Source organism: Mobula birostris, chromosome 11 (genome assembly GCF_030028105.1).
Source record: "Mobula birostris isolate sMobBir1 chromosome 11, sMobBir1.hap1, whole genome shotgun sequence".
In the NCBI taxonomy this organism is placed as follows: Eukaryota; Metazoa; Chordata; class Chondrichthyes; order Myliobatiformes; family Myliobatidae; genus Mobula; species Mobula birostris.
The window spans coordinates 29,784,236-29,811,287 of record NC_092380.1 but is presented as its reverse complement, the minus strand read 5'-3'; the positions used below and the strand labels follow the sequence as shown (position 1 = coordinate 29,811,287).

Sequence of the window (27,052 nt, the reverse complement as noted above, 5' to 3'; positions counted from 1 at the left end):
TAGTTTGTTCTGGATCTAGCACTGGGTAATGAGCCTAGCAGGTGACCAATGTTTCAGTGGGTGAGCAGTTAGGGAACAGTGAGATAGTTACAGACGAGGATAAGATGGACCTTGTGGGAGAGTCAGGAGCAGGTCAAAGTGTAAATGGGTGCTTAATGGTGACTGCAGACTCAATGGGCCAAAATGCTTGTTTCTGTGACTCTACATGTATCTTGACGTCCCGCATTCAGTACTGGGGTGAGAAGGGAACAAATTCACCCAATTTGTAATGGCCATTGTGCACAAAGATCTTGTGCTGTTCGTGTGCACTGAATCTTTATATATAGAGGTATTCATTTTGACAGGTAGCAAACCACTGCCAGTACAAACTTTGATGTCCTCTGGGTTTGATCATTTTTGCACTTGTTCATCTGTACTCTCACAAAACGTGTAGCAGGCCTGTAGCGGGTAATGAAGGATTTTCTCATCGGAGCTCTTGTACACTGTCCAGATGTGATTTGCATGCTAAATGACACTTAAAAAGTCATACCACTTTAAATTAACTAACATTTGTTTTGCACTTCACACCCTTTGCTTCTTTGGAATTTGACATAGTGAATCAATAATTTCTTCAATAAAAACTGTATAAATAAGTTAATTCCAAAATCTGCAGACAAATCGACACAAACTCCACATTGTCAACATCGTCCACATCAGAAACTGGAAAAGGAAAAGTGATTGTGTACAATCATGAAATATACTTAACATGCCAATGAGGTAGAGGGTGACAACCTTTTGCGTGCAGTTTAAATCCCTTTGTGTGCTAGTAGCAAATGATGTGTGTTCACACACACCTTAGAGGGAACATTGCCCTGGGGCGGGGTGGTTGTTAAAATCTTTGTACTCTTTACCCAACAGAGGACTCAGTTACTGAGCAGGTACAAGAGAGAGAGATCCATTGATTTTTTAAAATATAAAAACAATTGCTGTGAGAGTGGAGCTGAGGTTTGTCCGCTGCGATCATATGAAATGTCAGTACAGGCTTGAGGGGCTGAATTGCCTTGTGTTGCTTTCGCTACGTCAGTGCTGTTTGTGGGATCTTGCTGTGTCTCTGTATTGTGGCACCAACCGTGCTTCCAATGTGATGTGTTTATAGACTGAGGGTGCAATTATAAACAATCCTGGGAATGGAGTCAATGCATGGGGCATTGAGCCTGGAGTCTAATTTTGCAAAGGGTGTTGTTTCACCCGGATGTGGCCACTTGTATAATCTCCTCTGGGTAAAAACCTATTAATGCCTCTTTGAGTACTAGTCAGTTTGTTTTTCCCCAATTTTCTTTTGCTCTGCATTCTTCCCTTATTTTTTTAGCTATCTGGTGGCGGGGACTTGGATGCAAGGTCTGGACTTTCAAAAGGCCTGGTTGCATCATTCTGAATGACAGCCCTGTGCATACAAAACTTCTCAATATACTGCTAGTTTACTGACACTGATTTGACAATGTCCTGTGGCAGGATTTTCTGAATGGGTGGTGGAAATTGCTGATCTCTGCAGAAGTTGCAACCGTGCACACCAGGGTTGCCTTTGACCGGGAAGGTTCTTTGAGCTGTGCTTGGGATGTTCCTCATATATATGTAGGGTTGGCAATGAAGAGGAGGTAGAATCTTTCAGCTTCCCATTCACATTCTGACATGTCAGTTGATAGTCTCCTTGACTACCGTGGTGGAGGTCACACTCTCGTTGGAGGAGCAACATCTCATATTCTGTCTGGGAAGCCTCCATCCAACCTGACAACATCAACATCAATTTCTCTATCTTCCAGTAATTCCTCCCCCTTCTCTCTTTTTCATTCGACAATCTTGCTCCCCTCACACTCCTTCTCTCCACTGGCCTGTCACCTCGCCCTGGTGCCTCTTCTCCTTCCATTTCTCCCATTGTCCATTATCTTCTATCAGATTCATTCTCCTTCAGCCTTTTACCTTTTCCACCTATCCCCTCCCAGCTTCTCACTTCAACCCACCTTTCCCCTCTCACCTGGTTTCACCTGCCAGCTTGTACTCCTTACCCTCTGCCAACATTCTGGCTTCTACCTCCTTCCTTTCCAGTCCCGATGAAGGGTCTTGGCCTGAAACACTGAAAGTTTATTCCTCTCCATAGATACTGCTTGACCTGCTGAGTTCCTCCAGCATTTTGTGTGCATTGCTGTGGATTTCCAGCATCTGCAGAATCTCTTGTGATTGAGAATTCCCCATTGTCTGTGATCACGGGGAGCAGAATGTGACCCAAGCTTGACTACTGGCCACAGATGGCACCCACCATTTTCCCTCTCCTTTCCTGCAGCAATCCCACTCCCTTTTGTGTAAAACAAGAATAATCATGAGGCCACTGTAACAGCATGGCAATGAACAGCCAGAGTTTTGTAGAGGGACAAATTCAATTTTCATCATGGACCACGGGAATTTACATTAAGTAATTAAATCTGGAACAATGCACACAAAATGCTGGAGGAATTCGGCAGGTCAAGTAGCATCTATAGTGAGAAATAAACAGTCGATGTTTTGGGCTGAGACCCTTCATCAGGACTGGAAAGGAAGGAGGCATAAGCCAGAATAAGGAGGTGGAGGGAGAAATGACCAGAAATTAGAGAAACCTATGTAACGTTCCGTTATTTTGGCTCGTGTATGTCTAGGGGAAATCCCGCCCAGCACCTGCTTCAGCAGTCCCCTCAGGGTCAATCGTCGCCCGACTCAATCACAAACATCAATCATCAGCCAGCACACCCAGTAAATTTTAACACATACACTTTATAGATATTACTAATTCTAGGGCATTAATATACATGTGATACAGAGAGGAAAGTAATGAAAAAAAAAGGCGCCAACACTTATTCAAAGTCCAAGTTCTTCGCGCGCTACCGTTGGAGCTCAAGTTCGACGTCAGACGACCACCCGAATTCCGTCGACCCACGGCTCGGGACCACCCGAAGTGATCGACCGGAGCCTCTCCGCACGTCCGCCGTCCTCCTCGTCTCTCCTCCCGACTCCCCGCCAAAACTCAGTCCACAGTCATATCATACAGCATGGCATCCGAAAACAAAACGATACATAACCACCCATTGGCTAATAGCACCCTCTTATCACCCTCTAAACCACAATAAACTGCTAGCGCAAACTCTCTGCAGCGTTAAAACACAACAAAGCCGCATTCCACAGATTAACATAACAAAAATCGCCATTTTAAATGTAACAAAAGAAAGACCCCGTACACTCTCCCCCCACCTAAAAAAAAGTCATGCCCTCATGACGTTAACAGAATTCACTAGTACTCCTTGTAAAACACAAAACCCAACCCAGGTGCATAAAGCAGTGACATAACTTTGCAGGGCAGTAGAGATTACACCCTGCTCTCCCGGCGCTATATAAGTGAGTCTTTCCGGGGGATGCCTACTCCTCTGAGGCCTCAGGACTTCCTCTGTGGACTCTCCCTGTTCAGACACCCCAGGTGACAGATAAAGGCTGTCTTCTCCTTATCAGTCTCGCTCATCGGAATCTGGTAATACCCACTCCGCAAATCCAATACACTGAACCACTGTGCACCACTTAGACAGGCCAATGCATCTTCCACCCTCGGGACCGTATATTGGTCGGGAACAGTGCGGCGGTTCAGGGTCCTATAGTCCACGCACATGCGTACCTTCCCATTTTTCTTCCTTGCCACCACTATGGGGGACGCATATGGGCTTCGGGCCTCCGCAATAATCCCGGCATCTTTCAACTGCCGCAAGTGCTGCCGCACATCCTCCACATCTGCTGGGGCCAACCGCCGCGACCTCTCCCTAAACGGGGTGTCATTTGTTACCCGAATGGTGTGCCGAGTGCTCTTGGAAAACCCTACATCAAACTCGCCCTGAGAAAAGACATCCCCTAACTTCAGCATCTTCTCCACCAGCCTGCTCTTATACGCCGGCGGTACAGGGGAGTTTTCAAAATTAAAGGCCTCCTCGGTCAGCCGCCCCCCGTCTCCCAATAGTTCTCTTCCAGTGGGCTTCACAGGGGCGCTGGACATCACCGTCACCGGGAACAAGTGCGCGAGGGGCATCCCGCGCTTAAAGGTGATCTCCCTCTCCGTTATGTTCCGTATCATCACCCCCATCCGCCGTGCCTGTACAGCTGAGGGCCTCTGCAATTCAGGTCTCACCAGCGCCCCAGCCGGGAACCAGAACTCCCTTTCCAGGTCGTCGGGGGCGTCTACTAGCAGGGCCTCTCCCGGCGGCAATCCGGGGAATCTGGGGGTTCCCATCACTAATGCCGCCTCCCCTGGCTGTATCACCTTAGGCCTCGCCTGAGTGCACCACACCGTCCCTCGTTTGCACTCCGGGTCCAGCCCCTGGGGGTCACTCACTCCTTCGTACACTCCTCGGAACACGGGGTGTACCGAGAGGGTCTCCAAAAAGTTCTCCCCCCCCTTCTTCTTACAGGCTCCCAAGAGCCGTCGCACCAGAGGGGAGTTAGTCCCCACCAACAGGGCAGCACCACCGGTCTCCACCGGATCCGGACAAACCAACACCAGCGTCTCAAAGGCTTCCGATACTCCCACATCTCCCTCTGAAAATTCCACTCTCACTGACAAGTATCCATCGTACGGGTAATCACCATCACTTATGCCCCAAATCTCCAATGCGTTAAACGGAGTTACTGCCAAATGCTTCAGATATTGGTTGTAGAACGACCGGTACAGTAAGGTAACCTGCGACCCGGTGTCAAGGATGGCTTTCGCAAAGATCCCCTCTATCCGTAGGGACACGCTGGAACGGGGTCCCACCAGCCCATCAGGAATTTGGGCTTGTTTGTTCCGGGGTTCCATAGGGGTTTTCTGGGAACGTGTTCCTCCCGAGACTCCAGTCCGTTCCCTCACTGAGCCTCTCTTAAGTTTCCCGACACCTCTCCCTTCTTGGTGGCCTGGGGGCCCTCCCCCCTCGGCGCATTTCGTCTCTCACAATCCTTCCGTAAGTGGCCAGCTTCCCCACAGTGGTAGCACGCCCCCGGCCACTCACATTCCCGGCGGAAATGCCCCTCTCTCCCACAGTTATAGCACCCACTACTCGCCGCCTCTCTCCTCCCGATACGGGCCCCCGAGGACCCCTTGGATTTCTCTGGTCTCATCCCGGCTACCACCTCCTGAACCGCTGAAGACCGTCCCTGAGGGTCCGAGCCCCCTGGTCGGCCCAAAGCACACTCCTCGGCCCGTACCTCTCGGATCAGCCATCCGAATGATGGAGGGGAGCTCTGCTTAAATGACTGCCGTACACTCCAAGCCACCCTGTCATCCTCCCGGGAACCGCTACATATCTGGCTCATCCTTAACTCCGCCACATCGTCCTCCCTCACTATACCTCGTCGCAGCAACCCCGTAAGCTTTCCTTCCAGCCTGAAAGCATAGTCGGAGAGCTTTTCCCCTCTTCTCTGCCCCATCCGTTGAAACTCTGCTAAATGCCGCCAGGGATCCCCTGACAGTCCAAACACTTCCTCCAAAGCGTCTAAACACTCCGATAGGGAAGCCAAGGGGCGTGCCGCTCTCAGATCGCGGACCACCCGGGCTGCCCCGCCCCTTAAGCTTTCCACCAATCGCTGTCTCTTTTCCTCATCCGAAACTGGCCACACCTCTAACAATTGGGATGTATCTTCAACCCAGGTCTCATAGTCATCCTCCCCTTCCGGGGTGGGCTTGGCTCCCGAGAAAATTCTCAGCTTCGGGCGGTGCACCTCAACCCTTCTCGCCAGGGAGATAATGGCAGCCGTTAACTCGGCAGTCTCCTCAAGCCCATGGGGGCGAGGCCTGGCCAAACCTTCCCACTCCGCACCTCTACCTCTTGCTACGGGCACCCGGCCGGGGGCCTCAACTAGCTCCTCCGGCACCTCCTCACTTGCATCCTCGGGGAGGGTATGGAGACCCCACGGCCCCGCCTCCCCCTGGACATGGACTGTCGCTGGTAATTCTAAAGCCATGACGTCGGCACTCGCCCGCACCAACATCCAGCAAGCCTCCAGTTCTTTCCCACCCCTTCTAGCTACAAGTTCTACCTGCCCGATACCTTTAATCAAACTCAACCCTCGCACCAGTACCTCTGCCGGAATGCGATAATCGACCCCGCTTACCACACACGCATGATTCACCGGTACCTCCTCCATTTCACACCAACTTACAATCTTATCTCGCTCCATCTTCACACCACTTACCGCAACCACAAGTACAACTTTCCCGAAAAAAAAATCCAAATCCCGGACGAGCCCCCACTTGTAACGTTCCGTTATTTTGGCTCGTGTATGTCTAGGGGAAATCCCGCCCAGCACCTGCTTCAGCAGTCCCCTCAGGGTCAATCGTCGCCCGACTCAATCACAAACATCAATCATCAGCCAGCACACCCAGTAAATTTTAACACATACACTTTATAGATATTACTAATTCTAGGGCATTAATATACATGTGATACAGAGAGGAAAGTAATGAAAAAAAAAGGCGCCAACACTTATTCAAAGTCCAAGTTCTTCGCGCGCTACCGTTGGAGCTCAAGTTCGACGTCAGACGACCACCCGAATTCCGTCGACCCACGGCTCGGGACCACCCGAAGTGATCGACCGGAGCCTCTCCGCACGTCCGCCGTCCTCCTCGTCTCTCCTCCCGACTCCCCGCCAAAACTCAGTCCACAGTCATATCATACAGCATGGCATCCGAAAACAAAACGATACATAACCACCCATTGGCTAATAGCACCCTCTTATCACCCTCTAAACCACAATAAACTGCTAGCGCAAACTCTCTGCAGCGTTAAAACACAACAAAGCCGCATTCCACAGATTAACATAACAAAAATCGCCATTTTAAATGTAACAAAAGAAAGACCCCGTACACCTATATTCATGCAATCAGGTTTACAATCAAAATTGAGTTTATCACTGACATGCAGAACGTTGTGAAATTGTTTTGTGGCAGAAGTACAGTGCAATACATAAATTACTATAAGTTACAATAAGAAATACGAAAAAAATTAATGCAAACAGAGCAAAATAGTGAGGTAGTGCTTGTGGGTTCATTGTCTCATCACAACTCTGGTGGTAGAAGGAAAGGAGCTGTTCCTAACATGTTGAGTGTGTGTCTTCAGGCTCCTGTATCTCCTCCCTGGTGGTAGTAACGAGAAGAGGGCATGTCCTGGGTGATGAAAATTACCTAGTTGGAATGTGAGGTGTTGCGCCTGAGTGTTGCTCCGTCATGGCAGTACAGAGGGACATGAACCGACATGTTGGAATGGAAATGGGAAGTTGAATGGAAATGGGAAGTTGAATTGAAATGGGTAGCCACCGAGAAATCCTGCTTTTTTTCTGGCAGGCAGTGAAGGTGCTCAACACAGCAATCCCCCAATCTGCGTCAGGTCCTGCCGATGTAGCGGAGACTGCATCGGGAGCAACCATTTACAGCACATGATGTGATAGACTCACAGGTGAGGTATTGTTTCTCCTGGAAAGACTGTTTGGGCCCATGAATGGTGTTGAGGGAGGAAGTGAACGGTTAGGTTGTGGCGATGAGGGCCAGGAGGGAGACTAGTAGAGGGGAATGAACGGAGAAGGGAGTTCATTGGTTGCTGAATTGGTGGCAGAATAAGGGGGTAGGGATGGGAGCAGACTGACCGCTGGGAAATAAACAGGAGAAATAGAATTGATGGGATTGTTCTGAGAGCTGGCATAGACTTGGCAGGCTGAATATCATAAGCATGACATCAGTGGACAGGAAAATGGAGCTAAGTCCCGGGTCAGGTGGGAGTGGATCTCATTGTTAAAAGAAAAACATCATTAAGCGGGAACAGTGAAGAATATTTTTGAGAATGTTGCCAGGACTTGAGGGATAGAGTTTATAGGGAGAAGTTGGGTAGGCAAGGACTTTATTCCTTGGTGTATTAATCTTGAGGGTGAATGCACACAGTTCTTTTCCAACTGAAAGGAAACCAAACTGGAGGGTCATAGGTTGAAGGTGAGAGGGGAAAGATTTAAAAGGAATGGACAGGCCTTGCCGGTAACGCTCACACCCTGTGAATAAATGAATTAAATTTCCCATCTGAAATCTGCAGGTGTTCTGACGAGCACTGGGCCAGCAATTAGAAACTCATTTGACAATGCCTGTGTGGGAGATTGGACAAGATGGTTCAGTCACTCTGCATTCAAGATGAGCTAGTAAATTGGATTAGACCGTGGCTTTGTGGGAGAAGCCAGTCACAATGGATGACTGCCTCTCTGACCAGAGGCCTGTGACTAGTGGAGTGCTGTGGGGATCGGTGCTGGGACCATTGCTGTTTGTCTTCTATATCAACGATCCAGATGATAATGTGGTTAATTAGTTCAGCAAATTTGTGTGCGTAGTGGACAGCAAGAAGGGCTATCAGAGCTTGCAGCAGGATCTGGATCAGTTGGAAAAATGGGCTGAAATAAAATTTAATGCAGACAAGTACGAGGTGTTGCAGTTTGGTAGGACCATCCAGAGTAAGTCTTACACAGTGAGCAGTCAGGCACTGAAGAGTGCAGTAGAACAAAGGGATCTGGGAATACAGGCCCATAATAAATTGAAAGTGACATCGCAGGTAGATAGGGTGGTAAAGAAAGCTTTTGGTATGTTGGCCTTCAGTCAGAGTATTGAGTACAGGAGATGAGATGTTATATTGAAGTTGTATAACACATTGGTGAGGCCTAATTTGGAGTATTGTGTGCAGTTTTGGTCACCTACCTACAGGAAAATTGTCAATAAGCTTGAAAGAGTACAAAGAAAATTTACAAGGATGTTGTCGGGAGTGGAGGACCTGAGTTGTAAAGAAAACTAGAATAGATTAGGAATTTATTCCTTGGAACATAGAAGGCTGAGGGGAGATTTGATAGAGGTATACAAAATTATGATGGGGATAGACAGGATAAATGCAAGAGGCATTTTTTTCACTGAGATTAGGTGGGACTACAACCAGAGATCATAGGTTATGAGTGAAAGATGAAAAGTTAAGAGGAACATGAGGGGAAACCTCTTCACTCAGAGGGTTGTCAAAGTATGGAACAAACTGCCCATGCAAATGATGCACGCAAGTTTGCTTCCAGCGTTTAAGAGAAGTTTGGATAAGTACATGGATGGGAGGGGATATGGAGGGTTTTGATCCCAGTGCAGGTTAATAGAAGTAGGCAGTTTAAATGGCTTGGCATGGACAAGATGGGCTGAATGGCCTGATTCTATGCTGTGATATGGTATATTTATTGCATGTGGATTTGCTTAAGAACAAAATCAGCTCGCTGCAATGATGTGGACCCTGGCAAGACCAGACCTGGAATATTTTGTCTACCTGTGGCAGAAGGAGTGCAGGAAGTTTTGCCAGATTGATCCTGGGGATGGCGAGATGAAGCAGAACAACTTTGAACCCCGAATCTGGAAGAATACCTGCTCATTGCTACCATCGAGGAGGATTGTTCAGGAGCTTGAAGACCACACTCAACGTTTTAGGAACAGCTCTTCCCTTCTGCCATCAATTTTCAGAACAGACAATGATCCAACCTATAAACGCTACCACAGTATTTTGCTCTCTCTTTGCACTGCTTATTTCTTATTATAACATAGAGTATATCTTGTGTACTGTATTGCACTACTGTATATAGACAGCTAGCAAAGAATACAACAGGATATAGATCATTTGCAGATAGGGATGCAGAATTGGCAGATGGTGGTTCATTATTATTATGTGCCATGTCATATGACACAGGAGATCATGGTTTTGTGACCATGATTGTTCTTGGTAAATATTTCCGCAGAACTGGTTTGTCTTCTATGGAGTTTAACCTGACCGTATGTGAAGAGACAGTAAAGCAAGACCCTTAACAGTGTTAACAACAGGAATTCTGCAGATGCTGGAAATTCAAGCAACACACATCAAAGTTGCTGGTGAACGCAGCAGGCCAGGCAGCATCTCTAGGAAGAAGTACAGACGACGTTTCAGGCCGAGACCCTTCGTCAGGAGTAACTGAAGGAAGAGTTAGTAAGAGATTTGAGAGGGGGAGGGGGAGATCGGAAATGATAGGAGAAGACAGGAGGGGGAGGGATGGAGCCAAGAGCTGGACAGGTGATTGGCAAAAGGGATACGAGAGGATCATGGGACGGGAGGTCCGGGAAGAAAGATGGCGGGGGGGGGGGGGACCCAGAGGATGGGCAAGGGGTATATTCAGAGGGATAGAGGGAGAAAAAGGAGAGTGAGAGAAAGAATGTGTGTATAAAAGTAAGTAACAGATGGGGTACGAGGGGGAGGTAGGGCATTAGTGGAAGTTAGAGAAGTCAATGTTCATGCCATCAGGTTGGAGGCTACCCAGACGGAATATAAGGTGTTGTTCCTCCAACCTGAGTGTGGCTTCATCTTTAGAGTAGAGGAGGCCGTGGATACACATGTCAGAATGGGAATGGGATGTGGAATTAAAATGTGTGCCCACTGGGAGATCCTGCTTTCTCTGGTGGACAGAGCGTAGGTGTTCAGCAAAGTGGTCTCCCAGTCTGCGTCGGGTCTCGCCAATATATAAAAGGCTCCTCCGTCTCCGCCGCATCTGCTCTCAGGATGAGGCTTTTCATTCCAGGACGAGGGAGATGTCCTCCTTTTTTAAAGAAAGGGGCTTCCCTTCCTCCACTATCAACTCTGCTCTTAAATGCATCTCCCCCATTTCACGTACATCTGCTCTCACTCCATCCTCCCGCCACCCCACTAGGAATAGGGTTCCCCTGGTCCTCACCTACCACCCCACCAGCCTCCGGGTCCAACATATTATTCTCCGTAACTTCCGCCACCTCCAACGGGATCCCACCACTAAGCACATCTTTCCCTCTCCACCTCTCTCTGCTTTCTGCAGGGATTGATCCCTACGCGACTCCCTTGTCCATTCATCCCCCCCATCCCTCCCCACTGATCTCCCTCCTGGCACTTATCCGTGTAAGCGGAACAAGTGCTACACATGCTCTTACACTTCCTCCCTTACCACCATTCAGCGCCCCAAACAGTCCTTCCAGGTGAGGCGACACTTCACCTGAGAGTCGGCTGGGGTGATATACTGTGTCCGGTGCTCCCGATGTGGCCTTTTATATATTGGCGAGACCCGATGCAGACTGGGAGACTGCTTTGCTGAACACCAACGCTCTGTCCGCCAGAGAAAGCAGGATCTCCCAGTGGGCACACATTTTAATTCCACAACCCATTCCCATTCTGACATGTCTATCCACGGTCTCCTCTTCTGTAAAGATGAAGCCACACTCAGGTTGGAGGAACAACACCTTATATTCCATCTGGGTAGCCTCCAACCTGATGGCATGAACATCGACTTCTCTAACTTCCGCTAATGCCCCACCTCCCCCTCGTACCCCATCTGTTACTTATTTTTATACACACATTCTTTCTCTCACTCTCCTTTTTCTCCCTCTGTCCCTCTGAATATACCCCCTGCCCATCCTCTGGGTCTCCCCCGCCTCCCCCCCCCCCCACCTTGTCTTTCTTCCCGGACCTCCTGTCCCATGATCCTCTCGTATCCCTTTTGCCAATCACCAGTCCAGCTCTTGGCTCCATCCCTCCCCCTCCTGTCTTCTCCTATCATTTTGGATCTCCCCCTCCCCCTCCAACTTTAAAATCTCTTACTCACTCTTCCTTCAGTTAGTCCTGACGAGGGGTCTCGGCCTGAAACGTCGACTGCATCTCTTCCTAGAGATGCTGCCTGGCCTGCTGCGTTCACCAGCAACTTTGATGTGTGTCCCTTAACAGTGCTGATGAGCAGAGGGAACTTGGGGTTGGGGCTCCTAGCTCCCTGAATGTGGCTACACAGGTTGATGGGAACATTAAGAAAGCATGTGCCATGTTTGCCTTTATTAGTCGAGGCATTGAGTTTTAAAGTCAGGAAGTTGTGTTGCAGCTTTATAAAACTGTAGTAACGTGCACAAAATGCTGGAGGAACTCAGTAGGCCAGGCAACGTCATTGAAGATGAACAGTTGGTGTTTCGGGCTGAAACCGTCCTTCAGGACTGGAAAGGAAATGGGAAGACACCAGAAACGGTAAAACTGTTTTTAGGCCATATCTGGAGTATTGCATAGTGTTCTGGTCACCCCATTATAGGAAGGCTTTGGAGAGGGTGCAGAAGAGGTTTACCAGGACTCTGTCTGGATTAGAGGGCATATGTTACTAAGAGAGGTCGGACAAATGGGTTGTTTTCTCTGGACTGGTGGAGACTGAGGGGAGATCTAATAGAAGTTTGTAAGATTATGAGAGGCATAGATAGAATAGACAGTATCATTTTCCAAAGGTTTAAATGTCTAAACCCAGAGTGCATGGTTTTAAGGTGCGAGGAGGTATTTTCAAAGGAGTTGTGAGGTGAGGGGCAAAACTTTTACATGGTGGGTGCCTGGAACACACTTCCTGGGGTGATGGTAGAGGCAGATATATTAGGGGAAGGGTAAGGACATTGTGTATCCAGAAGAGATTAGTTACTGATTTATTTGGTCTGTTCCTGTGCTGTACTGTCCTGTGTTCTATGCTGCTACAAAACAACAAATTTCACAATACATGTCAGTGACAATAAACCCAATTCTGATTAATTTCTCCTATATACCAGGGCTCAATGGAATTCCTTACCTATGTGAACCTCTCAGAGTGAGTGAATCACAAAGATGAGAGATTTTTGCAGATTCTGGAAATCCGGAGTAACACACACAAAATGCGGCCTGCTCCTCCAGCATCTATGGAAAGAAATAAACAATCGCCTTTTCAGGTGTGACCCTTTATCAGGGGTTCTTGGCTGGAAATGGTGACTGCTTATTCCCCTCCATAGATCCTGACTGAGTTCCTCCAGTGTTTTTGTGTGTGTTACTCAGAGTAAGCAGCATACATGCTAGTGATAAATACAAATGCGTGTAAGATAAGAGAATGGTGTTTAAAAGGATAAGCTAGTGGCAGTGGAACAACTGTGAGAGGTGGAGTTAAAGGTGGTAACACCACCGGGAAGGGAATGTGGAAGAGGTGATTGGCTCAGGAGTCTGCAGCAGTGGGGAAGAAGCTGTTCTTGAGTCAAGTCATGTAGGTTTTCAAGCTCCTATATCCTCTCTCAGAAGGGAAAAGACAGAAAAGGGAATGGCTGGGGGGGTGGGCAGGTATCCCTAGTGACACCATGAACAAGGTACCGTGAAGATCGGAAGTGATCAGGACTAGAATTACCCAGAGAGGCTATGGAGCGGATGTTTTCCCAGGCTGGGGTGTCTAGAATCGATACCAGTCTCAAAATAAGGAATGGGCCATTAGGGACCAAAAGATGACAACATTTCTGAGGTCATTCTGGAGGGTGTGAGGGAAGCCAGGGAGGATATGAGGAAGGCAAGGTAGGAGGCATTGAATGGTGCAAAGAAGGGGATGAGGGAGGAGGTTTTAAGGTGTGGGGGAGAGGATGGGGTGGCAAAGAAGGTGATGAGAAAGGAGGTATTGAACGGTGTTAGGGCGAGGAGGTATTGAATGGTGGGGGAGGAGGTATTGAACGGTGTGAGGGAAGGAACGAGGGAGGAGGTATTGAACGGTGTGGGGGAGGGGACGAGGGAGGAGGTATTGAACGGTGTGGGGGGAGGGGACGAGGGAGGAGGTATTGAACAGTGTGGGGGAGGGGACGAGGGAGGAGGTATTGAACGGTGTGGGGGAGGGGACGAGGGAGGAGGTATTGAACGGTGTGGGGGAGGGGACGAGGGAGGAGGTATTGAATGGTATGGGGGGGAGGAGGTATTGAATGGTGTGAAGGAGGGGATGAGGGTGCAGGTATTGAATAGTGAGGGAAGGAACGATGGAGGAGGTATTGAATAGTGTGAGGGAAGGAATGAATAACGTCAGGAGGAGTGGTTTGAGTGCTGTCATTCCTGTACCCTATGCTGACTTGCCTCTGGTTCCTCCTCCAGGCCGTTGTGCCCCGATGAAGAGCATCTCCAGCAGCCTGAAAGAGACCATGAACCCCCATGACATCGTGCAGGACGCCATTCATAACTTCTCGCCTGCCTATCAGCAGTACACCCAGCAGTCCACCCTGGAGCACGGCACGCCCTGGCACAAGGGACACACTGTCTCTCGCACCCACAGCACCGCCAGTATCCGCGACACGGAGAAGACCCTCCTGCTGAGCTCTGATGACGAATTCTGAGCCTGCTCTCTGGTGGGAGGAGTCGTGGACGGGGTTGGGGCGGGTGGGTGGGGGTGGTGTGGTGTGTACCAGCAGTAAGCAGCCTCTCACCCGACTGTGTTCCTAAGCTCAGGCTGTGAAGGGCTGTCACCAACTACCAGCAAGAAAACTGGGAACTGGTTAATCTGCTCAGTTAAACTAAAGCAACTGATCTGTATATCTGATCGAACTGGCTTCCAAATTTATTTTAACCCATCGATCTGTGGTCAAATGTGAGTTGCATTTGGATATGAAGACTTGGGTCTCTGATTGAAGGATATGAACTCTCCCTGGCTGACTTGGCATTGTTTTAGAGTTTAAGCATTTTTTTTTAACATTTTGGGATTGTTCTGTTTTTTAATGTAGTTAGTCCACAACCAAATGCAATGGGCTCTGAATTTGTCTTGTGGGGGACAGATGGCACATTGGTAATGGGATCTGGGGGGATCTCTATCTCGGGGACAGATTTGGTGGTCTGTGGCCAGTAGTTGGCTATCCATTCCACAACACAATTCCATAGTGAGATGAGATGACATATCCAATACACGGATCCATTTGTATCCATGGACACAAGATTCTGCAGATACTGGAAATCTTGAGCAGTGCACACAAAGTGCTGGAGGAACTCAGCAGGTCAGGCAGCATCTATCGAGGGGAATAAACAGTTGACATTTTGGGCTAAGACCCTTCATCTGAAACGTTGACTGTCTATTCCCCCTCCATGGATGCAGCTGGACTTGCTGATTTCCTCCAGTATTTTGTGTGTGTTGCTCAATACACAGGCAGGAGGACACAAGGGAAATTTTACCACTTGCTTGCATTGTGACTTTCTCTCCAAGGGATTTAACTGGAAGTTCCCAGAGTTTCCTTCCTCTGCACCAAGTGAGGTAGGACACAGGGCATTATTGTCATTGGGACCTCAAGATTGCTTTCCATGAGCGGTGCTGTATCTGATAATCATCTCCCCTCTGTGCCCCAGCAAACACCTCCCAACACCACGTGATCCATTCCCCACAAACATTGCTTGGGATATGGCTCGTCGTCCTGTCTAGGCATAAGCATCCACTTGGCTGAATGTGCACCTGTTGGGAGATGGCTGAGACTACTGTGTCCAGTCTGGTCCCTTTCATTTAGCTTCCTTCCCAGCAATCGTGTGATGGGCCTCAGTCAGATGTCTGCTGAGGTCACCCTTCCTCTTGCAATCTGGCTTTCTACCCACTTCTGAGCCATTCTCTCTTCAAGGGTTTAAACTGGAATGCTTTGATGCTCCTGCTTTCTGCAGGCAGTGAGTTGGGATGCAGTGGCAACCCAAGGGAAAGTCCAGGTGTATTTGTTCTGTGGCAAGAGGCTAGTAGTAGTCAGATCCCAGCAGCCTTTCTCCCCTTTCCAAAAATGAGGCAAATTAAAAAGAAAATACCCTGTAGATGGATTTGTTGCTTGTTGAGAGAGTGCCGGAAATTGGACGTATTGAAGAGTTATGTACACCACACCCATTTGCACTAAGCACCTGATTGGCTGTGAAGTGTTTTGGAGGTGGTACAAGAGGGATGTGAATGAGGCTATGGCAATGCAGGTTTGGGCAGTTGCTTGTTTGCCCCACAGTACTTGGCTGCCCAGTATAGATTTGAATTACTAAACCATTAACCAGCAAATTTTCATCCAGCATCACCCAGTACTGGTGTTCTGAACACTGTAACACTGGGGTATTTGTATATCAGAAGCCCCCTACTCTTCTCTTTAATCTGACTCATTTGTGAAATGCGGCCAGAATTTCTACTGCTAATTTTTAAGCATTTCTCTTTTTAAATGTTTTGGGATTGTTCTGTTTTTTAATGTAGCCAGTCAATAAGCAAATGCAGTGGGCTCTATGTTTGTCTTGTAGGGAACAGATGGCACAGGATTGGTGATGGGAGATCTCTATCTCCGGGCCAGATTTGTTGGTCTGTGGAATGCAGGACCAGATTCCACATGGGTGTCCCAGGGAGAAGCCTCAGGGTCCCTGACGACTCAACTGACCATTCTAGGCTTACAGAGCACCTACTACCCATTGCCCTGGGTGTGTTTTCACCCCCCCCCAAAAAAAATTTGCCCTTGATCATACCCTTCAGAAGCCACAGGAATTCAAAGGTCAAAATAAATTTATTATACAACCTTGAAATTCATTTTCTTGCAGGCACCACAGAGGGAAACAAAGAAATGTAATAGAATCCATGAAAAGCCACACGTAACATGCAGTGCACAAGGGAGGACAAATCATGCAGATAAGTGAACAATAACACAAACATGAGCTGCAGAAACCCCAAAAGTGAGTCCACATGCTTGCCAAGACAGTTCAGCGCTCCTTCCTGCCTCACTGCAGTATCCCATCTTACTTCCAACCCCCAGATATCTCATCTGTGCTACATGTTGGCCTGACTTCATTCTCCACAGAGATGGAGTTTCTTTTCCTTTACAAATATAGATCCTGGCATCATGTACCTTAGTTGAAAGCTGGAAAGAAGGGATTTTTTTTTTCCTTTTGAGGAACTGAACGCTTCATTGCTTTCTTACCCTTGCCCATTATTTTTTGGACTTCCACCTTGTGAGTTTGGGTAACCCTCATGTAAAATGTATGTTTCATCGACCCCTCCCCTTCCCCGGAGGGGGTAATATTCAAGTCACGTATCGTCCTAATCTCCAGTAGTCAATCTGAGAATTTAAATTTCTCCTTTTTAAACAGAAGGCTGCTATTTGAGCCTACTGCATCCATGTCAATTCCCAGGAGAGCAACCTACCAGATCCATTTTCCTATCGTGTTAGTGTGACACTATCACAGCTTGGGGTGCCAGTGTTCGGAGGTCAGTTCTGACATCCTCTAAGAAAGTTTGCACCTTCTCTCCTTGACTGTGTTGGTTTTCTCCAGGTGCTCTGGTTACATCCCACGGTCTAAAGACGTACTGTTGGTAGGTTAATTAGTCATTGTAAAGTGTCCTGTGATTAGGCTTGGGTTAAAGCAGAGGCTTGCTGGGCAGCACACCTCATTGGGCTGGTACAACATACCCTCTTTAACCAGAAAGCTCCCTTTGAATCATTATCCCACATGCCTACTCTGGGGTATTTACAGTAGCCGGTCAATTACTGACCCAATCAAACCAATATTTCTACCTAGGATAGCTCATCCCATGGCTCTGCTGAAATATGCTTCTCGAAGGCAAATGTTGCCAGGTTGATGGTTTCAGGAGCAAGTAATCTTCCACTGTGAGGTAAAATGGATCCAATCTTGACTAATTTTTGTCACCTCCCAACTTCTCACTTCATCCCCCTCCCCCACCCAGCTACCTTCTCCTTCACCTAGCTTCACCCATCACAGGCTTGTCATCACCTCCCAGCTCCCATTTTTTTCCGTTTTCCCCCTTACTCTCCAGTTCTGATGAAGGGTTAACCCTGACCCTAAAGTCTGGAATATCGACTCTTTCTATAACCTGGCTGGTGGCTTAGTGGCATCAGTGTTGGACTTTGGGACGAAAGGTCCCAAGTTCGAATCCAGCCGGCTACCCTGCATGCTTTCCATCAGTGCTGGGTTACGAGCTGGTGGTCTGTTTGGAAACTCACCAGCAGAAGGCAATGGCAAGCCATGCGGTTCCCCACTATGTCAGAGAGGCGTGCAGGGAATCGTTCACTAATGCGATGTACCTCTCCTTTATTCCTTTCCAAAGATGCTGCCTGACCTGAGTTCCTCCAGAATGTGTGTGTTACCCTAGTTTAACATATTCTTTTTACACTAAACTAGATTTTATTTTGTTCGTTGCTTGTAAGAGGGTAGATAAATCCTCAGTGGAGTATTAGAATCAAGGTTGTCAAGTATTTCTTGCCCATATTGAGACCATGACAGAGTTATCCATCGTAAGTATGTGGGCTCCCCATTCACCATGACAAGCTACTGAGTCCTTACTGAGTTCAGTGAATCTGAGTGAGTGTGAAACCAAAGCCTCAAACATCCTTTGAGCCCATTATTTCCCCTTATGTCCACTCTGAATATGGATCCCTGACAGTCTGCTTCCCATCACCATTAGAATGTCCTCAGATCATATAGCGCTCCAGTTATCCACAGACAACTATCTTGCAATGTAGGTTTTTTTGTTTTATGAACAAGGATATGTTCTGTCCTGACTGCCTTCACAGGGAGCATCTTCCTGGTCCAAGTTCCAATGTGAAAAGCAATGTTGCCCCTCAATGTTAAACACGAGAGATTCCTGATTTTTTTCTTCTTTTAGCTGTTCTGCTTGAGTAAGGCGATGGTTTGAAGAGAAATGTTGTGCCTTTAGTAGTCTTGTCTGTAACAATGTTCCTGTGCAAGTTGAGGTACCCTTTTTAAATAGTCACCTTCTTGCCCCATTCTTTGGATGTAGATGGATGGTCCACTCCACGCTGTGCATCGGGGTACGGTCTTGCACAGATGAGATGAGAAGAGGCTTGTGCACGTTGGTTGCTCTGTGGACAATTAAGAGCTGTTCTCCTCTCACCAGTGCACTTTGCAGTAACTCTCCATTTTTGGGGGTAACTATCATTGTTTTGTATATTTAAAGGGTCCAGCTTGTACCTCCTGGTTTCCATGGAGACCCTGTGGGGTAACTGGTCCTTTCCAAATTTTTCTACAGGGTCCCAAAGATAGCTCAGAGGCTGGTGTCTCTGGGGATGATGGGGATGGGACAGAGAGGGATGAAAATGTGTATTTATGGCATTATGGTGTGATAATGTACATAATTATATATATATTGAAATAATGTATGATATAAAGATGACAGAAACACCTAGTTTTGTATCTTTAGCTGTTGTTTGTGTATATGAGCTCAAGGAAACTGCTTCTATTTTGGTTCTTGTGATGTTTCTCCTCTATAAAAATTAATAAAAGATCTTGTAACAATTTATTTTTCTAGTTGTTTTTGTAACTGGGTTGGAGGTGTCTTGGAGCTAGTCTTTCTCCCACATCCCAAAGACATGCAGGTTGGTAAGTTGAATGGCCGCTGCAAGTAATTCCTAGTGTGCACGTGATTTGGATGGGGGTGGAGAGTGTGGGTCACAAGAACATTAGCAGAGGAAAGGAATTGCTCAGTAAGCCGAGCTAGATAATGGGCTGCCGTGGTGAACACTGTGCAACAGGGTATTAGACTTCCTAACCAACAGACTTCAGATAGTTGTGATGCACATCCGCAGCTCCCTCCCCATCATCCTCAACACAGTGCTCCCCTGGGCTGTGCGCAGAGCCCACTGCTGTACACTCTGCTCACACAGGACTGTAGACCAAACACCAATGTCAAGTTCACCGATGACATGACAGTGGTGGGGCTCATCCACAACGATGAGATGATCTACAGAGAGGAGGTGGAAGAGCTTGGGGCCTGAAACCAGGCAAATAACCTCTTCCTTAATGTTAGCATGACCAAGTAGATGGTTCTGAAATTTGGCAAAACTCTCATCACTCACATCCCTCTTCGCAGCAGTCAGTGGAAACTGCAAACAGGTTCAAACTCCTGGCAGTGCAATCTTGCACAACCCCTCATGGTCCTAGAACACATCCTACACAAGCAGGAAAGATCACCAATGCCTCTACTTTCTGAGAAGGTGGAAGAGAGCCAGACTGTGCATATCTATATTCACTACAGATAGAGAGCATCCTAACAAGCTGCATCACTACATGATATGGAAACTGCATTGTGGCAGAGAGGAAGGCTCTACAATGGGCAGTAAAAACTACCCTACACATCACCAGCACCAGTCTACTGCCATCAAAGAGAGTCACAGATCACTACACCAGAGAAATGGGCCCTTTGGCTCATCTGGCCTGTGTTGAACTACTAATCTGCCTAGTTCCATTGACCTGCACTCAGATCATACTCCTTAGACCCCTCAACCCCACATCCATGTCTCCCTCAGGCAGCTCATTCCACATTCTCATGACCTTCTGAGGGAAGAAGTTCCCTCTCATTGTTCCTTTTAAATATTTCACCTTTCACTTTTAACCCATGACCTCTAGTTCAATTCTCACCCAACGTCAGTGTAAAAAGCCTGTTTGCTTTTACCCTATCGACCCAACCCAATTTTGCATATCTCTATCAAATCTCCCTGCATTGTAGGGAGTGAAGTCCGAACCTATTCAATCTTTCCCTATAACTCAGGGCCTCCAGTCCCAGCAAGATCCTTGTAAATTTTCTCTGCACTCTTTCAATCTTATTTACATCTTTCCTGCAGGTAGGTGATCAAAACTGCACACAATACTCCAAATTAGGCCTCACCAATGTCTTACACAAATTCAACATAACATCCTATCATCTGCACTCAATTCACTGATTTATGAAGGCCAATGTGCCAAACGCCACATTTATGACCCTGTCTACCTATGATGCCACTTTCAATGAATTATGTACCTATATTCCCAGATCCCTCTCCCCCCACCCACCTTACCGTTCACTGCATAAGACCTACCCTGGTTGGTCTTCCCAAAGTGCAACACCTCATACTTGTCTGCATTAAATACCATCTGCCACTTTTCAGCACTTTTGCAGCTGGTTGAGATCCTACTGCAAGCTTTGATTGTCATCCTCACTATCCACTTTCCCCAACCTTGGTGCCATCTGCAAATTTGCTGATCCAATTACCACATTATCATCCAAATCATTGATATTGATGACAAACAGCACTGGACCCAGTATGAATCCCTGCAGCACTCCACTAGACACAGGCCTCCAGTCAGAGAGGCAATCATCTGCTACCACTTTCTGGCTTCTCCCACAAAGCCAATGTCTAATCCGATTTACTACTTCATCTTGAATGCCTTCTTGACTAACCTCCCATGTGGGACCTTGTCAAATGCCTTGCTAAAGTCCATGTAGAAAACATCCACTGCTTTCCCTTTATCAACTTTCCTGATAACTTCCTCAAAAAAAAAGATTGGTTAGGCATGAATTGCCATGCACACAAAGAACTGTTGACTATCTCCAATCAGTCCTTGTTTATCCCAATACTCATATCCGGTCCCTTAGAATATCTTCCTTAAACAACAGAACATTGGATTCCTCCAGTCCTTTGAGACCTCACCTGAGGCTAAGGATGTTTTAAATATCTCTGCTAGGACTTTTAAAGTGAATTAAGAAAGATATGAATGATGCCACTGCAGAGTTCAAGGATGGCATCGGAAAACTCAAACACATCAAGGGTAAAACACTGTTAAATGAAAATGCCACATTCAAGTTTTACAAAGCACATCCGGTTCCTTATGCCATCTGTAATAAAGAAACCAGTGAGCTAGATCACATAGAGGGTGAAGGAATTCTTTCCAAGGTTGAGTGGAGCCCACAGTCAATGCCAGTGGTCTCAGTAGCCAAGAAGAATGGGTCTGTCTGAATCTGTGATGATTTTAAGATCACTATCAACCCAGTACTGAAAGTAGATCAATACCCCCTGCCCAGGACAGAGGATATCATTGCAAATCTTTCTGGAGAGAAACACTTCAGCAAAGTGGACTTAGCTGAAGCCTACCTACAGATGGAGATCACACAGATACAATAGAATTGTTCCCTGTTAATTTAATCCTAGGGACCCCCAAACACCCAGATACAAAATAGAAGTCAGAGAAAACTAGAAGGAAGATGCGTCTACTTCGAAATGAAGCCTAGTTGGCGCCAGCGAACCAAGGGTGATATCCTTCAGACAAAACTACAACTTTCACTTTCTACAAACACAAAGATCTACAGATGCTGGAAATATGAGCAACACACACAAAATGCTGGAGGAACTCAGCAGACCAGGCAGCAAGTATGGAAAAGAATACAGTCGATGTTTTGGGCCGAAACCCTTCAGCTTTCACTTTCTACTTTGTTGAAGGTTGTGATCTACATTTTGGTGGGGTGTTTACGGGGTGATTGAGTGACCTGGAGGTTTTGAGTGGCTGGAGGCCAAGAAACCTGGAGATGGCACGAGCAAATGATCACCTCCATTTCTCGCTGATTAAAGTGTCGAGGAAGATAGAGAAACATCGAGGATGAGAGCAGGTGGTGAGCTGGTGCTCAGTGCCATCTACCTGCGGGTGACTGATCAGGCTCCCCCTCTTGTCTGCTGCTCCCGGAGGAAGGCCCCTGTGTTCGAATGGTCTCTCTTCCTCTCACTCGACGCTGCCAGAGTCCTGGGTCTTGGGCATGGTTGAATCAATGCGGTTTGTGGATTGGCTCTGTAGTTCATGTTATAATGTGTTTCTGTTTCTGATCACTCCTTTTTTGTTGCTATTTTGTGCAAATTTGATCAGGGAATCTGGCTCAGCAGCTTGAAGTTAACAAACTGAATATGCCTGTGTAGGTTTCTACAAATAAAACCAACGATGGCAGTTTGGTCCCAAAATTCCAGCAGTTTCAAAGCGACTGTGTTGGCTGACATACTCAATCACTCTAGAACCGTCCTAGAGCATCGGGGTCACCAATGTAGGTTTTCACAAATAAAACGGCCAGAGGCGTATTATGTTTAACGAACCCTGTAACATATTTTATTGAACTCCAAAATTTACACAACAAAAACACGCTAAAAACCTTTTATATAACAATGTCATCACGTCAGACCAGCCCTTAAAAGCAAAACCCCAACTCAATGTTGGTGGTTGTGAATTATGTACATTTCTCCCAATTATGTTACCCTAAACCCGGACTGTTACGATGGTTTGTGGTTTGGTGTTTAAATTCTGTGTTTTTCACTTTTTTTTTTTTTGCCGTTCGCATGATTTTTTTTGCACATGGGGGATTTGATATTTTTCTTTGAACAGGTTCCATGGTTTTCTTTCTTTGTTTAGTGGAAAGACGAACCTCAGGGTTGTTATCTGCATACATACTTTGATAATAAATGCACTTTGAACTTTGAAGAAGAGTCGAAAGCATAGGTTCCCAACCTGGGTGCCACAAAAAACTGTGGGTCAGTTGTTCAAGAAAAATAACAAGATGGCTTGAGTCGCAAAACTAGATTGAGGTGCTTTTATTTACCTCAAAACAAGACAAAAACTGGACAAAACAATATATATAGCCACCCTCAGACTAAACACAAAAGAAAACTAACCCCAAAGCCTTGGTAACCTGAGGCTTATAACTGCTAAGCCCCTCCCCCTAGACCAACCAAAAGCTAATTAAGTCAATTATCCAATTAAAGATGGTATCCTCCACCTTCAGCACACCTGAGCAGGTTGCTGCTGCCTCTATATAAGACAGCTCTATACAGCAGCTCTGGTTCAGACCCAGTCACTATTACTGCTGGGGATGAGTGTTTTACCGAGTGAGCCATGTGCCATGTAATCAGTGACGGGCCTTCGTCACACTGGGGTCTGTGGACCTCTTGATTAATGGTGAAGCTCCAGGGCATTAAAATGTTGAGAAACCCTGGTCTAAAGTGCTTATCACCATAAACACTCACACAAGACTTTATCGCTATAATAGGCTTATTTTTGGAATAGCATCTGCACCTACCCTGGCAGTAAGCTATGGAGTAGGTGCTGCAAGGCTGCTCACTGTTACCAGTGAGGAAGACCAGGAACTTCTCCAGAATCTCAAGACAGTGTTAGTTAGAAAGATCAGAAAATTATGGGCTCAGAGCATGATGCAACAATTGTGATTTCTTTAAATCAAGTATCACATACTGTGGTCACACCATTGACACGCAAGTATTACACAAGTTGCTGAGAAAATTCAAGCAGTGGTGGATGCTCCAAGGCCAAAGGATATGTCACAGTCCTGGTCCTTTTTTGGATTTGTCAATTATAATAGGTTCCTGCCAAACCCTACTTCTGTGCTCCACCACTTGAACTCATGGGGAAGAAATGGCAATGGACAAAGCAGAGAGAGGTGGCTTTCCCAAAAGCAAGGGAAGCAGTGACGTCAGACACTGTACTCACACATTTTGATCCATATCGTCCAGTGAAGCTTGTCTGTGATGTTTCGTCTTATGGTACAGGTGCAGTCATATCGCATGTTATGAGTGATGGAAGTGAACACCCACATAGCCTTTGCATCACATTCCCTTACCACTGCAGAGAAAAGTTACTGACAGATTGACAGAGAGGCCTTGAGTCTGGTTTGGAGAGCAAACTGTTTCAACCAATACCTGTATGACAGAGAGGTTACTAATGGTCACTGATCAACCTTTAATGTTCATTTTCAATCCACAGAAGGGTGTTCCACTAATAGCAGCAGCTGAAATGCAGAGATAGGCTCTGTTTTTTGGAGGACACGATTGCAAAATCAAATTCAAGAGGACAACTAATCATGAAAGTGCTGATGGATTGGAAAAGGAAATGCCTGAAAAAATGTACAAAAGAGGAGCCGTGTGGCCTCTTTCTCAGCGAGGACCAGGCCCCAAACTGCGGAGTCACCTGGTTCCTGCCGCCCAGGAGAGAGGTGTTGGAGTCGGAAGGCTCCACTGGAGTGCCGGAGGTAGTGTGGTACGGCATCCAAGCTGGAGTTGGTGCTGCCCCCCCCCAGTGTTTGCTCGGCAGAAAACAAGTCATATTCTGTTCAGCTGCAACATTCATGGACTCAGGGTCTTGCAATATATTTTCTTTATGTGACTGTATTTTACTGATATCTCACATGTGCTATATGTGGTTTGTGCTGTGTATAACTGTTGATATTGTGTTTCACACCTTGGCCTTGAATATCGCTGTTTTGTTTTGCTGTATTAATGGGCATTCATGTGTGGTTGAACTTGAAAGTCTCCCTATAACGGCAGAGATGATCCAAAGGGAAACCAGAAAAGATCAAGACAAGACAACAGAACAGAAACTCCAGTTACCCCAGTTTTACCAGTGCTGGGATGAACCCGCCCTTGATGGAGGTTGCCTCCCCAACACCAGCCCCCCAATCCCTGTGTAGCATTAGCAAACCTCCCTGCTAGGGTTATTCCCCCTCCAGTTCAGGTTCTGGCCTCACTAGCAACCCTGGGATCCTGTCCTTTAACTTAGCACCTAACTCACTAAACTCACTTTGCAGGACTTCATCACCCATCCTACCCATGTCATTGATACTGATATGGACCACGACTTCTGAGTGTTCACCCTCTCACTTAAGAATGCTAAGGACTCGGTCCAATATGTCCCTGGCCCTGGCACCTGGAAGGCAACAAACCATTTGGGAATTTCGCTCTTGTCCACAGAACCTCCTTTCTGTTCCCCCTAACCAACAACAACTTGTCTCTTCTCCCACTTCCTTCTTGACACTATGTTACTCTGAGCCCACAGAGCCATACTCAGTGCTAGAGCCCTGACTACCGTGGCTTTCCCCGCTAGGTCATTCTTCCCAACAGTGTCCAAAGTGGTATACCTGTTGTTAAGGGGAGCAGCCACAGGGATACTCTGCACTGGCTGTTCAACCCCTTTCCCAACCTAACAGTCACCCAGTTACATGTGTCCTGCACCTTGGTTGTAATTACTTCTCTAAATGTCCTGTCGATCAACCCCCTCAGCTTTCCTAATGATCCTGAGTTCATCCAGTTCCAGCTCCAACTCCATAATGTGGTCTGTTAGAAACTGCAGCTGGATGCACATCTTGCAGTTCTCATCATCAGGGACACTAGAGATCTTCCTGCTTTTCCACATCTCACAAGAGGAGCATTCCAGTATGCAGCTGGTGGCCCCACAGTTCAAAAACGTGCAATAGAAAGAAATAAATAATAAATAACAATAAAAGAAATCTAACGATGGCCTATGCCTCTCATTGCCAAAGCCTCAAGTGTCTGGAGAGGGTACAGAGGAGGTTCACGAGAATGATTTCAGGAATGTAAGTGTTGATGGATGAAGAGAGTTTGATGGCTCTGGGCCTGTGCTCACTGGAGTTTAGAAGAGTGAGGGGGATCTCACTGAAACCTATTGAATGTTGAAAGGCTTAGATGGAGTGGTGGTTGAATTGTCTATAGTGGGTGAGCATAGACTCAGACGAAAGGAATGTCTAATTAGAACAGTGCTGGGGAGGAGTTTCTTTAGCCAGGGAACGGTGAATATGTAGAATTCATAGCCACAGACAGCTGTGAGGGCCAAGTCGTTGAGTATATTTAAAGCAGGGATGGATAGGTTCTTGATTAGTCAAGGTGTCAGCGGTTACATGAAGAAGGCAGGAGAATGGGGTTGAGAGTGATAATAGATCAGCCATGATAGAATGGCAGAGCCAGACTTGATGGGCTGAATTGCATAATACCAATCCTACGTCTTATGCACTTCTGTAGTCAGGTCACAGGGTGTAATAGGGTCAGGAATCGCACTGTATTCAGGTGTCAGGGTGTAATAGGGTCAGGAATCGCACTGTATTCAGGTGTCAGGGTGTAATAGGGTCAGGAATCGCACTGTATTCAGGTGTCAGGGTGTAATAGGGTCAGGTATCACACTGCAGTCAGGTGTCAGGGTGTAATAGGATCAGGCATCACATTGTAGTCAGATCTCAGTGTGTAATAGGGTCATGATGTAATGTTGAGGCTTTAGCAGCCACTGCTGAGGGCTCAATTGGAGTACTGAGAGTAGGTTTGGCCCCTGATGTGAGAAAGGATGTACTTTCATTGGAGGGTGCTCAGAGGAGGTTTATGAAATTAAATCTGGTGTTGAAAGGCTTGTCATATGACAAGCATTTTATGGCTCTGTGCCTGCATTCACTGGAATTTAGAAGAATGAGTGGTGACCTCATTGAAAGGCATCAATAAAGTGGATTTAGAGAGGATATTTACTGTCTTGGGAGAATTCAGGTCCTGGGGATAATACAGGGGAGTCCTTTTAGAATGGAGATGAGGAGGAATTTCTTTAGCAGAGGGTGGTGTATCTATGGAATTCATTGCCACAGGCTGCTGTGGAGGACA

General features: G+C 46.9%; 1 protein-coding gene across 1 annotated transcript in view; it reads left to right on the top strand.

The window, feature by feature from the left end:
• The window catches only part of LOC140204985 (transmembrane protein 184B-like), a 121,987-nt gene extending 104,461 nt beyond the window's left edge, over positions 1 to 17,526 (top strand). The window contains exon 9 of the mRNA XM_072272029.1: positions 13,953 to 17,526. Within this exon, the coding sequence (XP_072128130.1) occupies positions 13,953 to 14,191 (239 nt within the window). The 3' untranslated portion in view covers positions 14,192 to 17,526. The remainder of the gene's footprint in view (positions 1 to 13,952) is intronic.
• The last annotated feature ends 9,526 nt before the right edge of the window (positions 17,527 to 27,052 follow it).